At 45.3% G+C, this 23,579-nt stretch overlaps 1 protein-coding gene across 1 annotated transcript; it reads left to right on the top strand.

Moving 5' to 3' along the window:
- Nucleotides 1-2,375: 2,375 nt before the first annotated feature.
- On the top strand, nt 2,376-16,119 carry LOC146181086 (neprilysin-1-like). Its single transcript, XM_084575704.1, has 4 exons — nt 2,376-2,460; nt 4,850-5,079; nt 8,813-8,941; nt 15,769-16,119. Exons 1-4 carry the CDS (start codon nt 2,376-2,378, stop codon nt 16,117-16,119), a joined length of 795 nt encoding a protein of 264 aa, XP_084431830.1.
- Nucleotides 16,120-23,579: the final 7,460 nt, after the last annotated feature.

Genomic DNA, 23,579 nt, shown 5'->3' with positions numbered 1-23,579 from the left:
CACTATCTTTTAATCATGATGCTAATCACGGACGGATGCGAGACGTCAAACGAGAATTCGGCATAATATTCCGCCAGCGTATCTTCGACGGTTATTGTTATTGTAGGCGCAGATTTTATTCAAAACGGACAATTTGTTTAATTTGATTCGGTTTGGTTCTGTTTGTTTTATTTTGTTTGACTTGGCACGGTTTCGTACATGGGGTTAAAATCCAAAGTGACCGGGACTATACGGGACGTCATAGTGTAAGCTGAGAATAATAATGAGGACCAGAGGTCATGCGCCATACTGTACAAAGACGCCTGGTGTGACGCCTCCCAAGAAGCTGAGGTAGAGGTTCAGCCTATTTCTCCCGGCTAAGTAGCAGAGAACCATTACCGAACTTAGCCTTTCGCATAAATTTTTGGGGAGCCGTTCCTGGACGTTTAATTTTGACAATACGCGCGAATAATTGCGACTGCATAGTTCTGGGACAACTGGTTCGCCTATAGTACTGAAACAAAACTCCCCGTCCATATTACGAGACATCTAGTTTAGACAACTGGTGAGAATAATTTGCGACTGCAGAGTTTCGGGACAAGTCTTTCTCCGTTAGTACTATAAAAAACCTTTCCGCCCATATTGCTAATACGAGCCTATCCACACGCTTATTTCAGGCACTTGGATGCACCTGATCCAAGCGGCCACGTCCTACAGAATCAGAATATCTCATAGAATTGATATACGAAACAATGCAACTGCACTTGTAGTGCTGCTGCTGGACTGGAAACGGATGGCGCGCAGTGACTCTCGGCTCCTGATCGCATGGAGCCTTGTTCGCCAGCTGGTTCCACTTGCCTCCGGCGATATGATGAATTCGGAAGCTCTGAAAAAAATTCCCGATGGCCCATATCGCGTGCCACGCTTATGCTACAAATACATCATCGGCGTGATGCCCCTGGCTGCTTCTCAGCGCTACTTCAGTACCTGTAAGTACGACGAACATATTATGAAGAATATGTGTATTTGCCGGGCAAGAGCGAACATAGCGGCTATTCCGCTGCATTTTATCGGTCCCGTTTTGTTTGAGACTCGGTACGATTGTGTATAAGTAGTTACGTAGAATGCTCCAAATGCCGTAACAAACGGGAAGCAACTAGACGAAGATGAGAATACCAGCGTTTGCGAAGTGGAAGAATCGGTACCAGGCCATGGAAGTGAAGGAAAAGTCTTCCTCCTAGTTGATGAATCAAGTCATATCCAGAAAGCAGTATGCCCTAGGACTCTGCTCTCTCCTGCTCTAAATAAAATTCCTTTTGGGAGCGAATAGGTCCGGCGCAATCTTCAGCAGCCATGCGCTGCTGAAGAACACTTCAGCAGCGCATGGCAATTTCACTTTTGTGTCGCCATCGTCGCACATAAATCAGCATCTTTCTTTTTTCAGCCCTATATTATCAGTCCAACAACACTCTTTGCAATCCTTATTTAGTGGTTCTTTGTAAATTTATTAGCATTTACTTTTTGCACAATGTAATAAAGAGCCTTTAAAAAGCGACGAATCACTCTTTCGCATCTATACTAACGCACCGCTCTTGAATGCAGTGGTCCAGCCACATGTGAGACGCGTTATCAATGACCGATTAAAGTCCTCTCTGCGTTTGATGTTTCATCGTTACCACAGAAAGAATGATCGCAGCTATAGAAGTAACTGCTGAGGATTGGTAGTTGGTCCCTATAGTCGCCATTAAGGACATCGCCTTATTACTTTTCAACCTTCCTTGAAGTGTGCTAAAATGAAATACTTATCACATGATGACATGAACGTTTTCCTGTCACTGCTCGCATGTGTATAGCCAGGTGTGATTTTCTTATACCCATATGTCTTAAGCCTTTCTTTGCGTTTTCGTTGGAGTTACACATTGGTATAGAACTTCAAATGCCACACAAGCTATCTGGTGTCTAGTTATTTTTATGCCAAGCAAGTCCATCAGCCAACTCAGATAAATATCTACACTTCCTAAACGCACTGTTCACTAGGATACAGCGTCCTCAATTTACTTTAACTATTTGCTGATTGCTTGTTTTTCGTTTACCTCTGTATATTGCAGTAACATTCTCGTTACTATAAGGAAATCTGGAGTGGGAAATAAGGCACATGGTATTTATGAAAATTCCTAAAACATCTTTTGATGAAGGCGCCAGTCTGCTCCCGCTTACACCATCATTTCTGAATGACGCCTGACATATTTTTTTCGTTCTGTCGATGTCCCTGCTATTCTACAGATCTGTCGCCCTCCGTGCTGGCTTCCGTTAGTCAGCTGATTGCGAATTTGATGCAAACCCTGATGAAGAAACTCACTGAAACCGATTGGATCCAAGGCAAATTGTTGTGCATGATGTACGAGAAAGCCTTGCAGGAGAAGTTTCTCCTGGTCTACCCGGAATCAGTTGGCTCCGAGTCGTTGCTTGAAGACTACTTCTGTGAGTGTCGAAGGGCCGATGTGTCGATTGCATTGGTGTTATGCCTGCCTCCCCTGAGTCATTATTGCCCTGTTTCTAGATGTGAACGAACTTTTCTAGAATTGTTAGACTCATCAAGTAACTAAAACCTCCATAAAGTGAGTCTACTAACGAGCTCAGTAGAACCAGCTTTATGTTCAGATAGCTGTCTACCTCAATTCCCGCTTTCGGCCATTGAAAACAGAAAAGTAGAACTGGATATTGTTTATCTGGTTTGCACTAAACCTAGTCTTTCGAATAGGCGTTGTAAGATAGGCTTGAGAAAGCAGAAGAGCCACAGATAAAGCCGCATACTTCAACAGACCTTAGCCTGATTTGATTCGGCTCCTTGGGACAGCCCACTGACAGTATGGATGGACTGCTGTCGGGGGCCATAACAAGTGGTTTTCACAACCCAATCAGCAGTTAGCAAATGTATATCGTTCATGCATCATCGTTTCACGGAATGTGTCAGAAAACTTCAGCACAGATTTTGAACTCATTAAGATTCGGTATGCGACTAATTCCCAATAAACACTGGCACCCTGTTCTTGGTGAACGATTCATAAGTTTACGACAAGAACGAGTGACACTGGCAGGACTAAAGGGTCACGAGGTTACACAACGGCTACCGCTTTATTGCATCCTCATATAACTCATTTCACTCTAACGTAAGTGTTGAAGTGACATTTGCTTTCCAATATCTGAATACACAAAGGAAAACACGTCATGCTATCGGCCGGCTGTGGGCGCTGTAGGCTGGCACTTGAATGAAACCCGATAAGAACGTATATGTCAATGGTTAGCTCAAAAACAAGCTTTTATTTCTTTGCTGTTGCACCATATTCATTAGACTCACTGCCTAATTTAAATTACAACTACGCACAGGATAGTCATAAACCATTCTCAGAAACTGTACTTAGACCACAGTAATACATGCTGACGTGTTTTTTGTCAAGCAAAATATTCCGTTATTTTCGTGTTAAAGCACTCACACGATCGTTAGTGGCGAGCTATAAATGGCTTGGGTCTCGCGTGTTGCTGTAGCAAAAGTGACGCTTAATCTAAGCCTTAGCTACCCGTGCACGATACGATACTAAGGGCCGAAGTCTAGCCGTGGAGCATGAGGTGCTAAGTCACTGTATAGGAGCAATTATTTTTCCTTGTCCCTTGCGGTTGACACTCTGCCAAACGAAGTGGCGTAACCTTAATGCTTAGCGCATGCCACACCATGCATAGCGTTCTTTTGGACATAATAATCAGTTATGACGGAGTTTAACCCCAGCCAATGTTTTAGCACCGATCTGTGTTAAATTCCGGAATATCAAGGAGAGTGCTCTTTCAGGAATCCGATAGAGGCTGGCGAGACGGATGTACAGCTTTTGTCAGAAGTATAGAGCCCCCGGGCCTTCTTCGGAGCCGTGTAGTGGCGCTCATTTAGGATTAGTGGAAGTTGTTCTTCCCATTGGAGAGGCTAGAACAAAAACGTTTCTTACCATCAAGAGATACCGAAATCTAGAAGTGCATTACAGGCCGCAAGAAGTGGCTCACAAGCAGAACTCCTGGCTATACACTTTTGACAAAGACTGTACGTTATGATGACAGTGACCCTGTCTGCGCTGTTGGCTTCCGCCATTCGTTGGTTGGAAGAAAATACTAGGCCTATTACTTACAACCGTAAAGAGGTGACTAATTGTTTGAAATCCTTCCTTAGGATATTGGTCAATAGAAGCACGTGAGGCATTGCAGGGGTTATTAATTGTAAGTCTCTACCTTCACGCCAGAGGTCAGCATTCACGCCACACTGTGCAGTTTTCTCCAGGTTGAAACTGAGGACTGGTGACTACTACTTGAAGCGCGTTGTACACCTTCAGAAGGAGTGAAAATTGGCAGGTAGAGCCCCATGGTGCGGTTGACTTGCTGGCAATGCACCTGTTTGCCCACTAGATATGTATGCTTCACAATGCTGCCTGAAGAGTGCGTTATGTGCGCGTTCGAAGTGAGCAGTGATAGCGAATTGAATAATGGTCTCCAGCATGCAAAAAAATTGAAATGCTTATGTACCATGAACAGGATAGACGGCGCGTTATAATCTTTCATTACCGATGTATGACCTTGTTTGAAAATGACCTCAACCAGCACTGGGCGTGTTTATAGCGCGATGACAACAGTCAATTATTGCGAAATCTGCGGGTGATTGAACGCGCTGTGCCGACGCCACTCCTTTGCGTTGATCAGAAAGTGGTTGTTTTTACTCCGTCCCTAACGTTCAGGCCATCCTTGTGTGTGCCGTTTTTAATATTCTCGGAAATACTTCGGTTCGTAGTCCGTATCTGAAGGGCTGGCACTTTTATTGTTAATGTGAGTGCAGCGGAGATACCAGACATTGGCGAGAGCTTCACCGATTCTTACCTGGCAGCGCGGCGTCTGATGACGGTGAACACATTCAAGAATAATTTCAGCGTGAACTTCGACACAGCCGAAGTTAACTCCTTCTACTATAGAAGTACGGGACTCATCGAGGTCCTGGCCGGAATTCTGCAGCCGCCGGTGTTCGTCCCCGGTGCCCCAGCCGCGTTCAACTACGGTGCCATAGGACAGGTACGTTTGGTGACACGTGTGTGGTATCGCTGTCGTTCAAATCTGGTGAGCAGATCACACAATGGAAAAAGTTCAATGGTGAGCTGAACCATTGCGCACAAAATATTAATGAGTGCCTACAGTATATGTAATACCCCTGTCAAGCGCGCAAAAAAGTGCACTTACGGCGAGTGTCACTTACGAAAAGTGCACTCTACCGCTGCTAAACAGCGTAATATAACTGCACTTAGTGTGCACTCAGGTCGGAGTGCGTTCACAAAACAGACTTCTCGGGCTGAGCGCGTAGCCTCGCCGGCAGACATTTCTTCGTCACAAATGTATGATGTAATAAGATATGTATACAAGTTGATTTTATGTGTTTTGTACATATTTTCATTTCATGAAATGTTTTATAACAGCGACGGGCAAAATATCGAATAACAGAAACGTGATGTAACCGCGTACGCAACTTCCACATTATGAGTGGTGCGCCACTGCGGCTACGCCATTTTCAGTTAGGGGGCGGTTGATGGTGTTCGTTGATAAGGGGTCTATGAATCATGGCCCGGTGCCAAATTTTAAACATTTTTTAAATGTTTTACTACTTTAAGAAGCAGTTCCTTGAACTTCGCACTTGGAGGTCCAATTTCTTTTTTAGAACATGTTTTTCAGTTGCTAGTTTCGTACCAACGAGTGCTTATATGCGAGTGCACTTCGCTTTCCCGTTTAGCACTGCGTAGCGTAAAGTCTCTTTTAAGCTGCGAAGTGCACTCCGCGGAAGTGCACTTTAACTTGCACGCTTGACCGGGGTATAAGGCAATGCTGAAAAGTCATAGTGAAAAGTCTAAGAATCTAATTCTTCGAAACCTCGGAAGCCCTTTAGCGCTTCCTCCACGACAGACTAGGCTAGCTGCGTTGTAAATGGCAGAGAGGCTATTAGAGACGAAAACCAGCTGACCACCAACTAGCTATGTGGGAAAGACTGTCCTGGCTGTTTGTAAACCGGAGAAACTGTTGAAGTCATGAGATATTACCTTTATTACCGTTTGTGCTCATGTGGAGATTTCTCGCGGGGAAGACGTAAAGGGAAGTGTAGGCAGAATATTCAATCGATCCCCGATTACAAAAATATGTATGATGACGGGTAAGAAATTCGAACGCATGCATCTCTCTAGACACAGAGGTGCACATCGCGCTTAATTAAAGAGTCTAAATTCAAGCTTGCGTGTCAACGGAGAAGAAATGCCGACCGCAGGTTGAGGTCACGAAAAATGGCGTCAGTAATTTTAGGTTTCTTTCATTTATTTATTTATTTATACATGGTGTACCTACACTACCCGTTGAGCGCATTTTTGTAGCAGGGATACAGTAGAAAAGCATACGTCGTCATGCAGATGACAACTTGCAAAATAACTATAAAAATAATAAAAAATACAACGCATTCCATTACTGAGCAAACTCATAACAAAACAATCGTGCAATTAAGAAAGAAGCAAAATGTGACATATTGAATAATAAACAATCGTATACAAAAACAAATTTTTTTTTTTTGAAAACGCACAGCAGTACAGCACATAAAACAAAGCAGCGGAGGCGGCTCAGCTACAGAGCCAGTAGCAGGCCGGTGCATTTTTTTCCCTTCCTTCAGTCGCAACAACAACAATGTGCTGCTCAGACGAATACTGGTCCCCAGTCGAAACTTTAATAAAGCCTTATGTTTTAACGCGGTAGCGTTGAAGGGCCCCGTGTCGCAGAAAAGTCGGTGTCGTCGTCGATGGCCGCTGTCCCGCGTCGTCCGGCGTTAGCCGTGACCGAAAAATCCCAGGTGGTTTGAAATGGACAAAGGCGCGTCTATTGATTGCGGTGTTGTCTCAGAAATGTCGCTTATTGTGGCGTATAATCATAATTATGAGCATGTAAATTACAGAATTAAAGAACACGCAGTTTAGCGAGTGGCAAATTACTTTTCCGCTCTACTTCCTCCTCGCTTGGCGTGCACCTAGCGCCATCATGTGTGAGGCGCACGTACAGATACACAGAGCATGGGCTCCGAGATCTTCATTGTGCCGGCTCGGATCGGCAACGATGTTGCCGACAAACTACGACTGCAACTTGAGGCCCGCGCGTTCCGGCAAGGTGGCTGGCAGCGCTTCTAGGTCCCAGAATCACGTTTCAGAACAATTGCCAAGCCCCGCCGGGGTGGTGCAGTGGTAAGACGCCCGACTACTGTGCCGGAGTTCCCGGGTTCGAACCCGACCACGGCGGCTGCGTTTCAGTGGAGGCAAAACGAAGTGGCGTTCCGTGTGCTGTGCGATGTCAGCGCACGGTAAAGATCCGCAGGTGGTCGAAATTACTCCGTAGACCCCCACTACGGCTCCCCCTTCTCTCTGTCCACTTTCACTCCCACCCTCTTCCCTTACGGCGCGGTTCAGGTGTCCACAGAGCAAGTGTGACAGATACTGCGCCTTTCCCTTCCTGTGAACCAACTATTATTATTATTATTAACAGTTGCCAAACAGTCAAGCTTTGGACAAGTTAACGAGTGTTGTATCATGTCAACTACGTCTTTGTGTCACTGGAAAGCTCGACAAACAAATGAGTAGACGGTGCGAACGGGGCGCGATAACGATTCTACCTTGAAGAAAGACGGTCCACCGTCCGAAACTGTCGTTATAAAATAGATAATCGCGAAAGTTGTGTGACATCATGTTTATATATATATATATATATATATATACATATATATATATATATATATATATATATATATATATATATATATATATATATATATATGCAGGCGCAGCTTTAGTTCACACAGGTCCTCTGCACCTCAGGGGGCTGACGCCTACTACGTCCCCTCTCCATCGCCGGCCCCTCTCGCAGATCTTTTTTTTTTCTGAAAGACTGCTTTTTTAATTGGGAAAACATTACTTCTCTATGTTCACAGATTTCTGTCCGCAGAACGTGTCCGCATAATCATGTCCGCAGCAGTTGTCTATATTTGTCTATAATATTAATTAGATTATTATCTAAAATGACTGGCTCACATGAAAGGAAATGCGCAGTATCTGTCACACACATTCTGGGAACACCTGAACCACGCGGTAAGAGAAAGAAGGTGGAAGTGAAGGTGGAAAGAGAGAAAGGGGTTCCGTAGTGGATGGGACGTCGAGGATCTGACGTCACGCAATCGTAAGTAGAGCCGAAAAAGGCATAGGAAGGAATTTACGCGATATTTTAAAGTACCTGACAGAAATGAATAAACAAGGAATTGTTGTGGCCTAGAGGATGTGACGCCATGCAACCACAACTAGAGCCGAAAAAGGACATAGGAAGAGATTGCGCGCAATTTGAAGTGCCAAAGACTTCAAATGGTTAAACAAAAAGTAAATTAAGTAACTAGAAGCAACCGTAAGCAACCAGCAGCAGCATTCGTGCTTTCGCGTTACTCCAATGCAGATTTTGCAGTGCTCCTAAGTTTCCATTGATATTACTTATAACGATGTCATGTGAACCGCTCGCTGACGATATTTTCAGTATCCCTATTCTCAGAAAGTGTGCGCCAAGACATTGTCTTTTTGACACCAACATTTTTTTACTTCTGCGCCCAAAATGAAACACCTTAGCATTATGCCTGTATCTTTTAAATGTGTTCATTTATTTTTTGCCCGGCGCCTTAAATGGTGAATTATGTTTCGTTTCGTTTATCGAATAAGCACTTGACTTTGTGCACTCTTAATGACGTTTACAGATCATCGGTCACGAAATCATGCACGCCTTTGGCGTTGAAGTCATCCAAGCGGAAACCAGCCTCGAAGACACCAGGGCAGCGCAGATGTACACATCAAAGGTGCTGTGCCTCCGATCTTCGTACCTGCAGGTGAGGCACCAGCTTGAACACCTGACGAGCAGAAATTCAAAGCGGGTCCCTGCGGAGAAAATTTCTGATAATTTTATTTTGTTATGACAGAATGTCTGTGCGGTTTTTGACACGAACACTGTTATGTCAACAGAACGTATTATAGTAACATAAAAATTTTTTGGAGTTACAGCATAAAGTGCTGCAGAAGTTAAAATAACAAAAATCTATTACTGAAAAAATACAGCACTACAAAAAATACTATAGAACTGCAGAAAAATTCGCTTTAACGACTGAACGAAATATTGTATTTCATTTTGATAGTGCATTAAGCTTTTTTCTCGACTGCGGCGTTTTCAGTGAAAACGTTACAGTACTGGGACATTTAAGTAGACCATCATGATGATGTGTAATGCAGAACAATGAGGAGGATTTAGTTGCAAATTGAGGTTGTGGCAACAGCGATTAAAAAAACTAAACATGAAACGGCGTAATTGAAATAGTCAGCGGGACAGGTAACCTATAACTCTACTCGATGGCGGCTCGGGTTTTTTTCTTTTTTTCTGCGTTCTTCCGTCTTCTTTTATTTATTTTTCATCTCTCTATTCTCTCCTGGCCGCTGAGCTTTGAACCGACTTGAGTATGTTTGAAGACGTAGCCAGCACTACAACGGTCGTGTCACACGAAGGCTGATTAGAGTGGATGGGCTCGCAAACATCGCTCAGTGCGTAACATTAGCAAAGATGAAAGAGCATGGAGCTGTGTTTTGCTGTGTTTGCTATTGTGGTTGCCCTGTTCGTAGGATATTCAGCATCAAAGTTGAAAAATGATAAATTACTACCTATGTCGTAGTACAGAGCATATCCCAGTCGGAAAAAACTACAGAATATTTTCTGATGTTACGAGAGATTTTCTGTGCGGTTTTGACGGGAAACCTTTTGTGACAACAAAACATTCAGTAGTAACATCATAAATGTCTGTAGTTACAACCGAAAAGTGCTACAGAACTACAGACAACAGAAATATACTACAGAAAAACTACAGAACTACAGAAAAGTACTACAGAACTACAGAAAAAAATTGGAGGCCGCTTAAGCTTCGCCTTCAAGAGTGGAACGCGATAGCGTTATTGAACCTCGTTCGCACCGCCCACTCATTCGCTCGGTATGCTCTTGAGTCACACAAAGACATAGTTTTCATACTCAACACTTCTGAGCACCACGCAGAAGCATGATTCCTCAGAAGCAGCTCGGCACACATCGCAGGGGACGCTTTCCCAGCAGAAGCGCTATGGCGCAGCGATCACATCAGAGTCGTCCGGCATCAGACGCTGCACCTAGCAATCGCGCTGTGAGCGGAAAGAGGAGCCGCGTCGCCTAAACACCACTGTTCGAGTGACGCACGCTGGATATTGGAAGGGGAGAGAGCGAGAAAACTTATTAAACGCAAGGGTATTGGGGCATCCTCGCACCGGTACCCGCGCGGCCCGAAGGGGAGAAGCGGGTGAGCGAAGATAGTGATCTAAAGAAAGGAAAGACGCTTGATTCTACAACCCGTGAGGGTGCACGGCGAAACGTCAGGGGCGAGTGGCGCGCCACGTGTCGGTGCAGCGCCGCACATTGCGAGGAGGGGTTCTTCTGTGTTTGCCGCAAGATGGCTCTGCATGTGCGCAGAGCGCAGAAGAAATGTAGTGGAAACGTACTTCGCTACTCGTGTAACTGCGACTTCTGTAAGTAACATGCTCATAATTACCGATATACACCGCAGTATAACGTTCTACGGCACGTTTCTAAGGCAACACCGCATTCACTAGAAGCGCTTTTGTACCGCTTTCAAGCATCGAACTCGTGGCTGAGTGGTAGCGTCTCCGTCTCACACACCCTGCCCATCTTGGAAGTTGCTTTTTATTTATGAAGTGCATGCCGGGATTTATCGCTCACGGCCAACGCCGCCGACGACACCGGCTTTTCTGCGACACGAGCTGCTTAACGCTACCGCGTTAAAATATGATGGTTACGACAGAACTACAGAATATTTTGTCGTATTGTTGGCACAGTTTGTAGTTTTTTTCGACTTGGATATGTAAACATGAAATGGTTACTGGCAATAGATAGATCGCCCTGCTGAAAAAATAATTCTAGCTCTAAATAAAATGGTCTCCCTTTTAACGGCTTTTGCGTTCCATCCTTCTGAGGTCGCAGCTGTAGTTTTTTCAGCCAAGAATTTTGAAACCGAAGAGATAAAAGAATGGCAATTCTGAGAATGTGCGATTCTTCTTGGGGCATGGCGGGTAAAAACCATGCCCAGACATTGATTACAGCATTCTAGATTTGCTCAGGTGAATAAAGAATGAAAAGAGCGCTTTTTAACACTGAATGTAAAAAAAAAAAGCGCTGAAACGAAGACAACGTCCGCATGCTGTGCGATGGCAGCGCACGTTAAATATCCACAGGTGGTCGAAATTACTCCGTATCCCTCCACTATGGCTACCCTTTCTCTCTTCCCTCTTCCTCTCCCACTTTCCTCCCTTGCTTTACAGCGTGGATCAGGTGTCCACAGAAAGAAGTGTGATACTGCGCCTTTCCATCAATTTGAACCGATTAATATTGCTAATATTATTAACGCGGTAGCGTTAAGGAGCTCGTGTCGCAGAAAAGGCGGTGTCGTCGGCATCGGCGGCATTGGCTAATAAGGATAAAAAGCAACTTCCAAGATAGGCTGGGTGGGAATCGAACCAGGGTCTCCGGAGTGTGAGACGGAGGCGCTACCACTCAGCCACGAGCTCGACGCTTGAAAGCGGTACAAAAGCGCTTCAAGTGAATGCGGTGTTGCCTTAGAAACGTACCGTAGAACGTTATACGGCGGTGTATATCGGTAATTATGAGCATGTTACTTAAGAAGTCGCAGTTACACGAGTAGCGAAGTACGTTTCCGCTACATTTCTTCTGCGCTCTGCGCACATGCAGAGCCATCTTGCGGCAAACACAGAAGAACCCCTCTTTCGCAATGTGCGGCACTGCCCCGACACGTGGCGCGCCACTCGCCCTTGACATTTCACCGTGCACCCTCACGGGTTGTAGAATCAAGCGTCTTTCCTTTTGTTTATATCACTATCTTCGCTCACCCGCTTCTCCCCTTCGGGCCGCGCGGGTACCGGTGCGAGGATGCCCCAATACCCTTGCGTTTAATAAGTTTTCTCGCTCTCTCCCCTTCCAACATCCAGCGTGCGTCACTCGAACAGTGGTGTTTAGGCGACGCGGCTCCTCGTTCCGCTCACAGCGCGATTGCTAGGTGCAGCGTCTGATGCCGGACGCCTCTGACGTGATCGCTGCGCCGTAGCGCATCTGCTGGGAAAGCGTCCCCTGCGATGTGTGCCGAGCTGCTTCCGAGGAATCATGCTTCTGCGTGGTGCTCCCAAGCGAGATAGAGGACGATCCCATCAAAGCGTCAGCCCCATGATCGCGTCCGCCTTCATGGCGCGTCGCTGCCCGGCTTTCTCCCTCCGAGACACCGAGTTCTTTGGTTCGTTCCGCTTGCTCAGGCGCACGTTTCGTTGCCGCGCCGAACGCTGCGTTGCTCGGCGCTCACCGCGTGATTCGTGAGTGCAAAGTCCGACGCGGGGCAAACTATGTCTTTGTGTGACTCAAGAGCATACCGAGCGAATGAGTGGGCGGTGCGAACGAGGTGCAATAACGCTATCACGTTCCACTCTTGAAGGCGAAGCTTAAGCGTCCTCCAAATTTTATGATTATTATTATTACTGGCATGCAAAGTAATCTTCACACAACCACGGTTTCGTTCGAATAAAATACAGGCGAAATAAGGTAACCATCGGGAAACCTGTCACCAAGTTGACGGTCAGTCCTATGGGCATTAAAGGGGTGAAATAAAAGCATAACATTTAAGGCGAAATTCTTTCAAACCCCATTATGACTAAACTAATTGATTGGTTTATAGGAAGGGAAAAGCGCGGTAACTGTCTCACTTGTTTGCTGTGTACACCTCAACCGCGCCGTAAGGGAAGGGAGGAAGGTGGCAGTGAAAGTGGAAATGGTGAAAGAGGAACCATAGTGGAGGGCTGCGGAGTAATTTCGACCAAATGGGGATCTTTAACATGCACTGACATCGCACAGCACACGGACGCCTCTTCGTTTCGCCTCCATGGAAACGCAGCCGCCGAGGTCGGGTTCAAACCCGGGTACTCCAGACGGCTATAGTCGGCATCGTGGGGCGCAAAATACGTCATCAGTCTAACCTTGCACACAGCTGCCTGAAGCAGACTTGGAAGAGGCCGCACGAGCTTCGAAGCGAGGAAACAGCAATAAAATCACTGAAATGATAAACAGTTTCGCCATACAGAGAGCAAACTTGCGCCAAGTGCACACTCATCGGAAAGAGATCCCTAATCAGGGAGTCAGGGAGCGAGCGCTGTCATTGATCTTCTGCAGCAATACTGAGCGGCGCCAGTAGCCTCAAGTTCCTCTGTGAAAAATTGCGTTGTGGAGCGCGCGTCCTAGACGCACCGAGTACATCAGTAGAAAGATCCTTGCTACATGCCGAAGATATCACGCGAAAGGGCTTCAACCGCGGAACTATATTTCTTTCGCGTTATTACAAGTAGCCCTAAGTGTCTGCTGAATTTTATTCTCGTCCTACTGTATTGTGTTATAGTGTGTGTCTTTGAAATGCTTATGAAAATGTAGAGAAGGTATACGCTGAAAGACACACGCATTTCCATCAATAAGCCCAAAAGATGTGATGTGTTAAATGGTGCACATGTTCTTTTTATCGGTCTATTAAAAGTGCCATTAATATCACTTTAATCGCCTAGAAGGTCACCAGGGCGAGGAATACCATTCATCTGCCGCCCGTTACATCACCCGAGTTAGCCTTCATGTGTGCAGCCCTCGTCACCAGTAAAAGGATCAAACTATCTGCCACTGCCCCTCCACATCCACAATGAATGTTCTTGACAATGATACTAACCACCATTAGGCTAAGCCATGATATAGGCGCCCACTTTAATGATTGCGCTATCCTTGTTAGTAAGCCTAGAGGCAGGCGACCACAATTTGCCTACTTCGTGTCAGGAGTTCGGCGCCTGAACTAACGGACGTTATTACACTAGAGGTTATGCGCTGCCCGGGCCCAAATGCTGTCGCTGTACCCCTCAACTCTCGTTGACGAACTTAACAATTTGTCCATTACTTCATGTCAAACTTATGACGCAACCACTCTTTATGCACGGTTAAGTGTGAAGTCGTGCCGTTTAGTTCCCTGAGGAGACTAGTACTAAAGTTGGAGGACAGTTTGTGATGGAGATTCGAAACGACGTGAAATATACCTCTAGTTATGTGCACCTAATTATAAGTGTAGGCGCTGTACCCCTCGACTCTCGTTGACAAATTTAACAATTTGCCCATTACTTCATGTCAAACTTATGACGCAACCACTCTCTATGCACGGTTAAGTGTGAAGTCGTGCCGTTTAGTTCCCTGAGGAGACTAGTACTAAAGTTGGAGGACAGTTTGTGATGGAGATTCGAAACGACGTGAAATATACCTCTAGTTATGTGCACCTAATTATAAGTGTAGGCGCTGTACCCCTCAACTCTCGTTGACAAACTTAACAATTTGCCCATTACTTCATGTCAAACCTATGACGCAACCACTCTCTATGCACGGTTAAGTGTGAAGTCGTGCCGTTTAGTTCCCTGAGGAGACTAGTACTAAAGTTGGAGGACAGTTTGTGATGGAGATTCGAAACGACGTGAAATATACCTCTAGTTATTTGCACTTAATTTTAAGTGTAGGCGTACAGCGAGAAGGGAGGCATATACTGCGCATCCTTTCCAAAAACCGACTTCAACAAAACTGTCAAAAAACGCAGAATTTAGCGCCGGTGTTCAAGAATCTGTCGCGTTTACTCTCCAAGCTTAGCACCCCACGCAACTCTTCCATGTAGTCTGTACTCGCGCTCATTAAAAACTTGATTTATATTCTACACTAGTTTTAACAGAGATTCGCAAGCTCAGTTTTTAAATGGGAGTATTATTATACAGGAGCCAGAAGTCATTGCGTTGCCGCTTTCAGCTGGTAACGCAGGTTGAAAGCTGATTTCTTCCCGGTAACCAGGCTATGCCACGATATACGTCGCGAGAGGTACGTTTCGCTCGATAAGCTTGTTGTGGTTTTTTTTTTTAGTAGGGAAGTGCCAAGCGACAACCTCAAGGTCGGAATAATTATTTTTCTCTTGTCTGTTCCGCCGTTAGGCAGCGGCTGACTCTCCTCTGCATCCATGTCAAACGTGATGCAGCCGCCGATTAAACCTACACCTTTTATACGCAATCCTGCATATGCGATGCGCGGTTCGGGTAATAGAGCGGCGTGCTTAGAAACGGCGTCGGACTCCGCGGTGCACCTGTGGCGTCTCCCTGGTTACCATGGTACAGGAGCATGCGCGAAACTGCTCATCCGCCTGACATCACGCGCAACTCCGATAGTGTAGCGGGAGCGAGGTCATGGCTAAAGCACCTGGAAAGGTTTTCCTTCAAGTCGCCAGCGCCAGAGAAAACGACGGAGAATTCACAACCGCGAAACCCTTGAAATATCCAATAAAGTTTTCACTCACTCACTCACTCCAGAGACTTTAGCAACAGTGACAGCGAAGCGCGCGCCGCACCTGCTCCTCCTCTCAGGTTGCCGCGGTAACGGCCCATGTTCAAAGCTGGCCTCTCCCAGCCACCGCGGGATACTCGAATGATAGTCCAGTGTAGCTTTTGCTACAAACAACTACCCAGTCACATATTCTCGCTGTCGGTGCTCGCAGTATTTACTCTGCGTGTGCAGGCGGAATCCGAGTCAAGGGATAGAAGTCTGAGCAAGATGACTGACACGGAAGGATTCGTCGACTTTACGGGCCTCCAGTTGTCTTACGCCGCCTACCAGAGTCTTCCGGATGCTGAGCGCTGGGTGACCGTGCCATATGTTGGGCTCACCAGCGAGCAAGCGTTCTTTGTTTCGCACTGCCTCAAGTGGTGCACTACAGTTCCAGGAACTCAGCGTGAAGTGAATGGCAGTTACTGGCACCGCCGGTCACGCTGTATTGTAGCCTTGCGAAATATGCCCCAGTTCGCTGATGCGTTCTCCTGTAAACCGGGTGACCGCATGAACCCAGTGCACAAGTGCAGTTTTTGGTAAAGTTGTGCAATTATAACAGCCGCTTTTGTGGCGGTAAAGCTTGAAGATTTCACAGCTTTGCTCATTTTACATCTCACTCTTATTTACGGACTATGACGGGAATGGAAACAAAACAGAAGGCAAGTATAATGTCGGCTAGGCCAGACACCCGACATAACTAAAAAAGGGTCTGATCCCCGTTGACAACAAGTATCTCGGCATATCATTATCATCATCATCATCAAATATTTTTTCTTAGGGACCCCAGTCGGGTATTAACCACAAAACAAGGTAATAGGCGAAAAGTATGCTATAACAAAATGTCACAAAAGAGAAAAAGAAGCAAATAAAGCGATATTCCTGAACAACGCTTATCAATATACACTCGCTAGGGGAGAGGCTCGAGCAGCAGAGCGAGTACACAGTAAACACAGCGTAAGGGTCAGTACAAAAGACAAATACAGGAACGTGATTTCAAGCAAAATAAGCAAGCAGTCCAGAATACAGCTCAACATCTGCTTAAACATAGCAGAGTCAGACTGCTTAGCAATTGCATCAGGCAGCAGGTTTCATTCTTCAATTGCTGTCGGGAAGAAGTACACGCGGCAGGGTCATTTACCGCCACCCGATATTTTCACTTTTCTTCTCAATAAATTACCTTTCTTGGGAAGAATGACTTATTAAAAGCATTAGTGGAACCATGAAATCCTTGAGTTCTATTAGAATTAAACAGATGGTGTGCAGTACAAAAGGAAATAATTATAAGGAAACTGTGGAGATAAGATAAATTTAAATAATCTTATGAAGCAAACAGTTATGAAACGAGATTTTGCGTCTGAGAAGAACTAAAGGGGTGAGGCCAAGTGATGATTTGATGGTGCTTACGCTGAAATGAAAGTTGTAAGTTAACAATATGAAGCGTGCTCCATAATTCTGAGCGGATTCAAGCATGCTAATTGGGTAGGACTGATGAGGATTCCAAATCACGGATGAATAATTAAGCTTATTGCGAACAAACGTTTAATATGCCAGTTTTCGTATGTTGGAAGGCGAAGTGGAGAGCGAGTGACCTTGTGAGGAAAGCAAGAGTACGCGAAGCTACGGAATTTGGTTTTGTGATATCTTTGAGCAAGTGCGTTTGCTAATGGTAGTAACGCCAATGTAACCGTAAGAATTTCTTTGCTATAACTGTTCAGAAAAATGAATTCTACGGGTCCGTTACCCTCGAGTGCTTGCGTGAAATTTGCACATAATTGTACTTCCTGATATTAACTTTCAACACCTACAAAGTGAGCCAGTTTTCAACACGATTCAGATCATTTAGGAGGACATCTTCATTATCTTATCAATTATACGCCTGTAAATAAAGCAATCGCCGGCGAAGAGGTGGATGGTGGATACGATTTTGAAGCGAAGGCCTTCAATGAAAACAAAAAAGAAGTGGGCCAGAGACACCACCGCAGAACTCCGGAACTACAGTAGTAGAGGTTGAAGGAAGACAGTCTATTACAGTGAACTGAGAGCCAGCAGTGAAGAAGTGAACACCCAGTTTGCGAAGTAGATGACCTGAAAGTTTAGATATAAGTCGTATCATAATCTGCATAAGCCCTGCCGATAAAGGTGGCAAACCCGCGTCAGTAATACAACAAACTATATAATAGAGTTGTTTTAAAAAGAGATGTTTTCGCGAGAAATTGTTTAGTACGCTTTATAGTACCCTAGGACCACATGGATCCCGTGAAGTGCAGCGTCTGGTAAAGTTCCGCAAATTTTAACTAACGTGTCAGCTATTTTTTTAAGATTTCTCTCATTTTGTCAAGTCATGTTTCGGCCCCATTTAAAGCTATTCAAAGAGACGAAACAAAACATGGGATGGAAGACATGTGCCGACCAGGGAATACACTCGACATAACATAGACAAATTGTGAGACCGACGGAAACAATATGCGGGGCATATTTTACTCGGTATATACATAGCAGAAAATTACTACAGAACCGCTTAATAATACGGCAAACAATTTTGTAGTATTGCAAAATAAAATGCTCTTCAGAAGTTTCGTAGTACGTTTAGTGGTTCTTGTATTTCTGTAATACTTTTTGCGATAATTGCACAAAATTTTAATGTTAGTGCAGACATTTGTCATAACAGGTTAAATGTTACAAACCGCAGAAAACTATTGTCTCGAGAGTGGCATACGTTTTGTTTCCTTCCGATTAGGAAAGAAGAATGCTGTCAAAACAAAACCTAACGCTACACGGGAGCTAGACAATGAAAGAGGAAGCAACCTGATTAGCACAATGCGCTCTACCTAATTATATAACACCGTATAATCAGGAAATCATTTTAGGACGCAAGACAGGGAATCTCGAAACAGGCTTCATAATGTTTTCTTCCTTCGAAAACAACCATGCACAAATGCACCATTAGGAGCTGTTAGGAGAGAATACAGACGCTGTAGTGAAATCCATGGTTTGCTTTCTACGAATTTCAAACTATTTGTTCCAAGAATGTTTATTTTATTACTGGTAAGACACATTTTATCTTTCTGTATACTTGTCCTTAATTCTCAATTCAAAGGTTTGCAAGCTGATAATATGAGCTGGAGTGGAGACGACCGCACATTTTCCGGCCCGAACAAACATTTTGAAGCCCCATTTGTGAGGTTTGTTCGTCATGTACGAATTTCAAACTATTTGTTCCAATTTGTTTATTTTATTACTGGTAAGACACATTTTATCCTTCTGTATACTTGTCCTTAATTCTGAATTCAAAGGTTTGCAAGCTGATAATATGAGCTGGAGTGGAGACGACCGCACATTTTAGAAGTGGAGATGCTAAGTTTTGAACCTTTTCAGATGTCTCAGGATTTTAGCGGCAAAAATGCACTTTCCTTCGCAAACGAGAAAATTGCAAGGCATCTGATGATCCTGGATCTTTGGCGTCCCTGGAAAAGATTCCAGCTTAGCAGATTCTAACCGAAGACATTCTCAATGGGAAGAGAATTCAGAATCTCTCGTTTATCGCCACAGTAGGCTCGCCCCAAGTGTATCCCACCCACTCTCAGTAGCTGTGCTCTGCCTGTGGTAGCCTTCATAAGCTTGGAATGTGTCCAAGCACACAACTATGGTATAGTTCTCTTAAAGTTTCGTTACGCAGTCCTAAAGTTCTATTATGCAGTGCCGATATGTTGCCCAGTTACGGATTCCGGTGAACATTGCCTTAAGCTTAAACCCTTTCAGGGCCAAATTTTCAAATCACAAGAAATTTTTTTCAGACTGTTTTTTTACTACAAACTCGAGGAAAAATAAAGAAAAAAATCCTAACTTGACCTCTTCGCTGATATCGGGCTATTACCATTATGATTCCCCCAGGAGTCATTGGTCAGTTAGGGTCATCCTGTACCGCCTCTAGCTGTTGTGGAATTCCACAAAGTAGTTTTTGGTGTTGCTGAGGCAGAGCCTTATATTACATTTTGTACACTTCCACTTTGTGTATGAAGAAACACAGAGCTTGCAGCGTTGCTTTACGTCTTCAAACTGTGGCCAGTAAGCCATCTGGTCGTACCTTATGTCAGCTGATGGGCGTGGGCTAGCTGGTCGACCACATTTTTTCATGGGTGCACTTGGACTTGTTGCAGGCCTGCCCCTTTTTCTTTTTGAAACCTTTCCTGACTTCCGCAGCGCGTCAGAGACATCCAAGACGAAATCAAAACAACGTCAGCTGCTTTGAAATCTGAAGCTGATTTGCGTGCCTCCTGTAGAGAAGCCACGAGTTCACTGCTATGAGGTTGAGGGAGTGCACGAACATTTTTTTATACCACTTGTTGAACCTTGTTGGGATCCTGTAGTACTCGATCAGTTGGTCTGCCAGGTCGACACCTCCCATTGTTTCATTGTACGTCTTCCCGATTGCTGGCCGACCGTCCAACACGTGTTTTTTGTCTGAAGCACTCCACCGTTTCACCTCATCTCTTGGCTCAACTCCCACATATGATGATGCGAGCTGAACAGATTTATTGTCAAGCCATCGCAGAGCTACTACGTCCTCTGTGCTTTTCACTCGATGATCAAAAGCACCTCTTCCTTCCTTACGAAGGTCCTTCTCGCTCTTCAGTGCACAGCCTCTCATGCGATTACTGCGAATTGTACCGCACGAGTATACTCCTTTTTTCTTGAGTGCCTCGATTAGCTCAATTGAGCAGAACCAGTTGTCGAAGGTTACCTTGAAGTTCTGGTCATTTGGGAGGCCTTCGCATAGTGCCATGACAACATTCCCTGAGAAGCCTAAATTGTAGTCTTGGCTTTTGCTGAGCGTGTACGCACCAGCGTACACTGCAAACTGGTGCACGATCCACGAAATTCCGGCCCGAACAAAAATTTTGAAGCCCCATTTGTGAGGTTTGCTCTTCATGTACTGGCGCAAGCTTGACCTTCCCTTGAATGGAGCAATTTGCTCATCCACGCTCTGTGCTTCCTCACGGGGAACTGCCAAGCATTTTTCCTGGAGAGCATCCAAAAATGGGCGCAACTTGAAAAGAATGTAAAAATTGGGATCGTCTCTTGGCAACATCTGCGTGTTGTCGGCGACGTGAAAATATCGTCTCAAAAGCTTGAATCTGTTTCTGGACATAGTCTCAGAAACAGGAGAAAACTGGAGCTTTTCTGACCAATACAGATGGTATTGGGGAAATGGGATCACCCCCATTTGAAAAAGCATACCTACAAATTGCTCCATCTCGTCGCCGTCGGTATTGATAGATTTGCCACTTTTTTGGACAGAGTACAAATTTGTCTGTTCTGCCAAGTTGTCAAACATTTGACAATCAAAGAACTGTCTGAAGTATTGAAAAGGAGTCATAACTTCAGGTGGTGGATCGGGAACAGAACCTTTCCACTGAACGTCAATATCCGTCATGGATGTTTTTTGCCACACAAACGTCCTCTTCACTTGTTTTTTGTGGCAGCCTTTTTTCCCTTTGCTGACTGGCTTGCTTTACCGCGACGATTGGTTGACGGAGCATCGGTTTTGCTGCTCTCGTCTTCACTTTCTGAGCTTTCGCTTTCAAAGTCCGATTCCGACGAATCAGAAACGTCATGCGGTGACAGCTCACCAAGTTCGAATCCCGAAGGGTGGTGATCACCATCCTCGTCGTCTGTAGTGTCGGCAGCGAAGATGTCTACGATGTTACGCCCCCGGAACTTCGAAAGGTGCCTTGGTTGCGACCGTCCATAAAAGGTGACTGGGTCCACCATTGTGAGCCAATGACTCCTGCAGGAATCAAAACATTCGAGAGCTTTCACGGAGCCGGAGCTTTCACGGAGTCAACCAAACCCCTCCCTTGACTCCCCCATAACACTGGCGGAGGTCTACTCAGCCGCCCGTACATTTACAAGAAACACTGCCCCTGGAGGAGACAAAGTCACCTACGCTATGATTAGGAACTTAAGCACCGAACATCTGCAAGACCTAACGAAGTACATCAACGAAGAACTGTGGGAGAAGGGACAGGTCACATCAGCTTGGAGACACGCGGATATCATCACCATACCAAAGGCTGGAAAGCCACCGGCTGTGGAGAGTCTCCGTCCTATCTCCCTCACTTCTTGACTGGGAAAACTCTATGAAAAAGTAGTCCACCTAAGGCTCCAAAATTACATCGACGAAAACAACATCTTTCCTTCCTGCATGCTGGGCTTCCGCAAGGGACTCTGCACGCAAGATGCTTTCCTCCGGATTAGGGAAGAAGTCATACACACCATACCCCGAAAAGGCGAAAATTTCATTCTGGCACTAGATCTCAAAGGAGCATTCGACAACATTGGCCACCAAACCATATTGCACGAATTAAACAATATCAACTGCGGGGAGAAAATTTTCAAATACGTGAAGGCTTTCCTCTCAGATCGCACAGCCACCATAGGAATTGGAGAGATCCGATCACCAAAAGTACCCATGCCGAACAAAGGCACACCGCAGGGTTCTATAATCTCTCCAATGCTATTTAACATAGCAATGATAAATTTAGCAAAAAAACTGTTCACCCGCACTGATATTGGCTTCACTTTATACGCGGACGACATCACCATCTGGGCTACTCAGGGATCCTTGGCGCAAAAAGAAGAAGCTTTGCAAGCCGCTATAGACCTAGTCGAGGAATTTGCCGGGGAGAGCGGTCTTCAATGCTCCCCAGAAAAAATCCGAACTCATCAGGCTGCACAGAAGAAATTACAAGTCCCCAGGAGAAATTCAGCTCTCTCTAGGAGACCAGAAAATTCAAGAGAAGGACAAGATCAGAGTTTTGGGGCTGTGGTTGCAAAGCAATTTGAGAGTGGATTATACAATCAAAACACTCAAAACCACAGTCAACCAAATTTCCAGAATGATCAGAAGGGTGACCTGGCACCGGAAGGGGATGAGGGAGGAGGACACCCTCCGCCTTGTACAAGCCCTAGTCGTAAGCAGGATTACCTACGGGCTCCCATATCACGAAATTAGATTCACTGATAAAAGGGCCATTGACACTATCATAAGAGGAGCCTATAAAACGGCTCTAAACCTCCCGCCAACATCAACGGAACGTCTTTGGGCACTCGGAGTGCACAACAACTTCGAGGAGCTCAAGGAAGCGGTTCTAGAGAGTCAGAAACAACGCCTAACAACAACGCAGGCGGGTAGGGAAATCCTGTCAAAACTAGGGCTATGGCAGGCACTAAGAACTTCTGAGATCAAATCACAAATTCCGACATCCACAAGAAACAACATCTATGTGAACCCGATACCCAAGCACATGCACCATGAGTTACAGAAGGATCGAAGGAAAGCCAGAGTCAAATCATTGGAAAAACAATTGTCTTAAGACGCGGAAGTTGTCTACGTGGACATAGGGGCTTACGGCGAACCTGGCAAGTTCACAATAGCTGCAGTTGACCACAAGAAGAGGCCAATTATTCAGGCTTCGATCTATGCCAAGTATCCTGCGGAAGCGGAATCACTGGCAATAGCCATCACCATAAAAACACAAGACAAAAAAAAGAAGTCATCACACGTAGTGACGGACTCCCAATCAGCCTGCAGGGACTACCTGGCCGGAAAACCTCACAAAAGAGCGTGTGCAATATTACGTTCCATCTTCCAGACGCACACAATTACATGGACACCTGGACACGAAGGCCTAGAAGGAAATGAGGTAGCGAATGATCTAGCCCGAGCTCTCACAAACCGGGCGGATCCCCATCCCTACCTCACCCGTCTCCTAGGACCCTACGGCGACAGGCTGGAACACCTACGGTTAGAAAGAATTTTCTCACCACCACACAAACAACTTCCTTCCTCGGACGCTATAGATTGGAGAAAAATACAAACAAACACATTCCCTAATCTTCAAATTTTAAATAAGATAAGCCCAACAAAATACACGAGTTACTGTCCTTGGTGCGGTGCAAGCCCCACACTCTATCACATCTCTTGGGAATGCCAGGAC

The sequence above is a fragment of the Amblyomma maculatum genome, chromosome 8 (assembly GCF_055883805.1).
Source record: "Amblyomma maculatum isolate TAMU_Amacu chromosome 8, ASM5588380v1, whole genome shotgun sequence".
Lineage (NCBI taxonomy): Eukaryota > Metazoa > Arthropoda > Arachnida > Ixodida > Ixodidae > Amblyomma > Amblyomma maculatum.
This window is presented reverse-complemented; position numbering and strand designations above follow the sequence as displayed.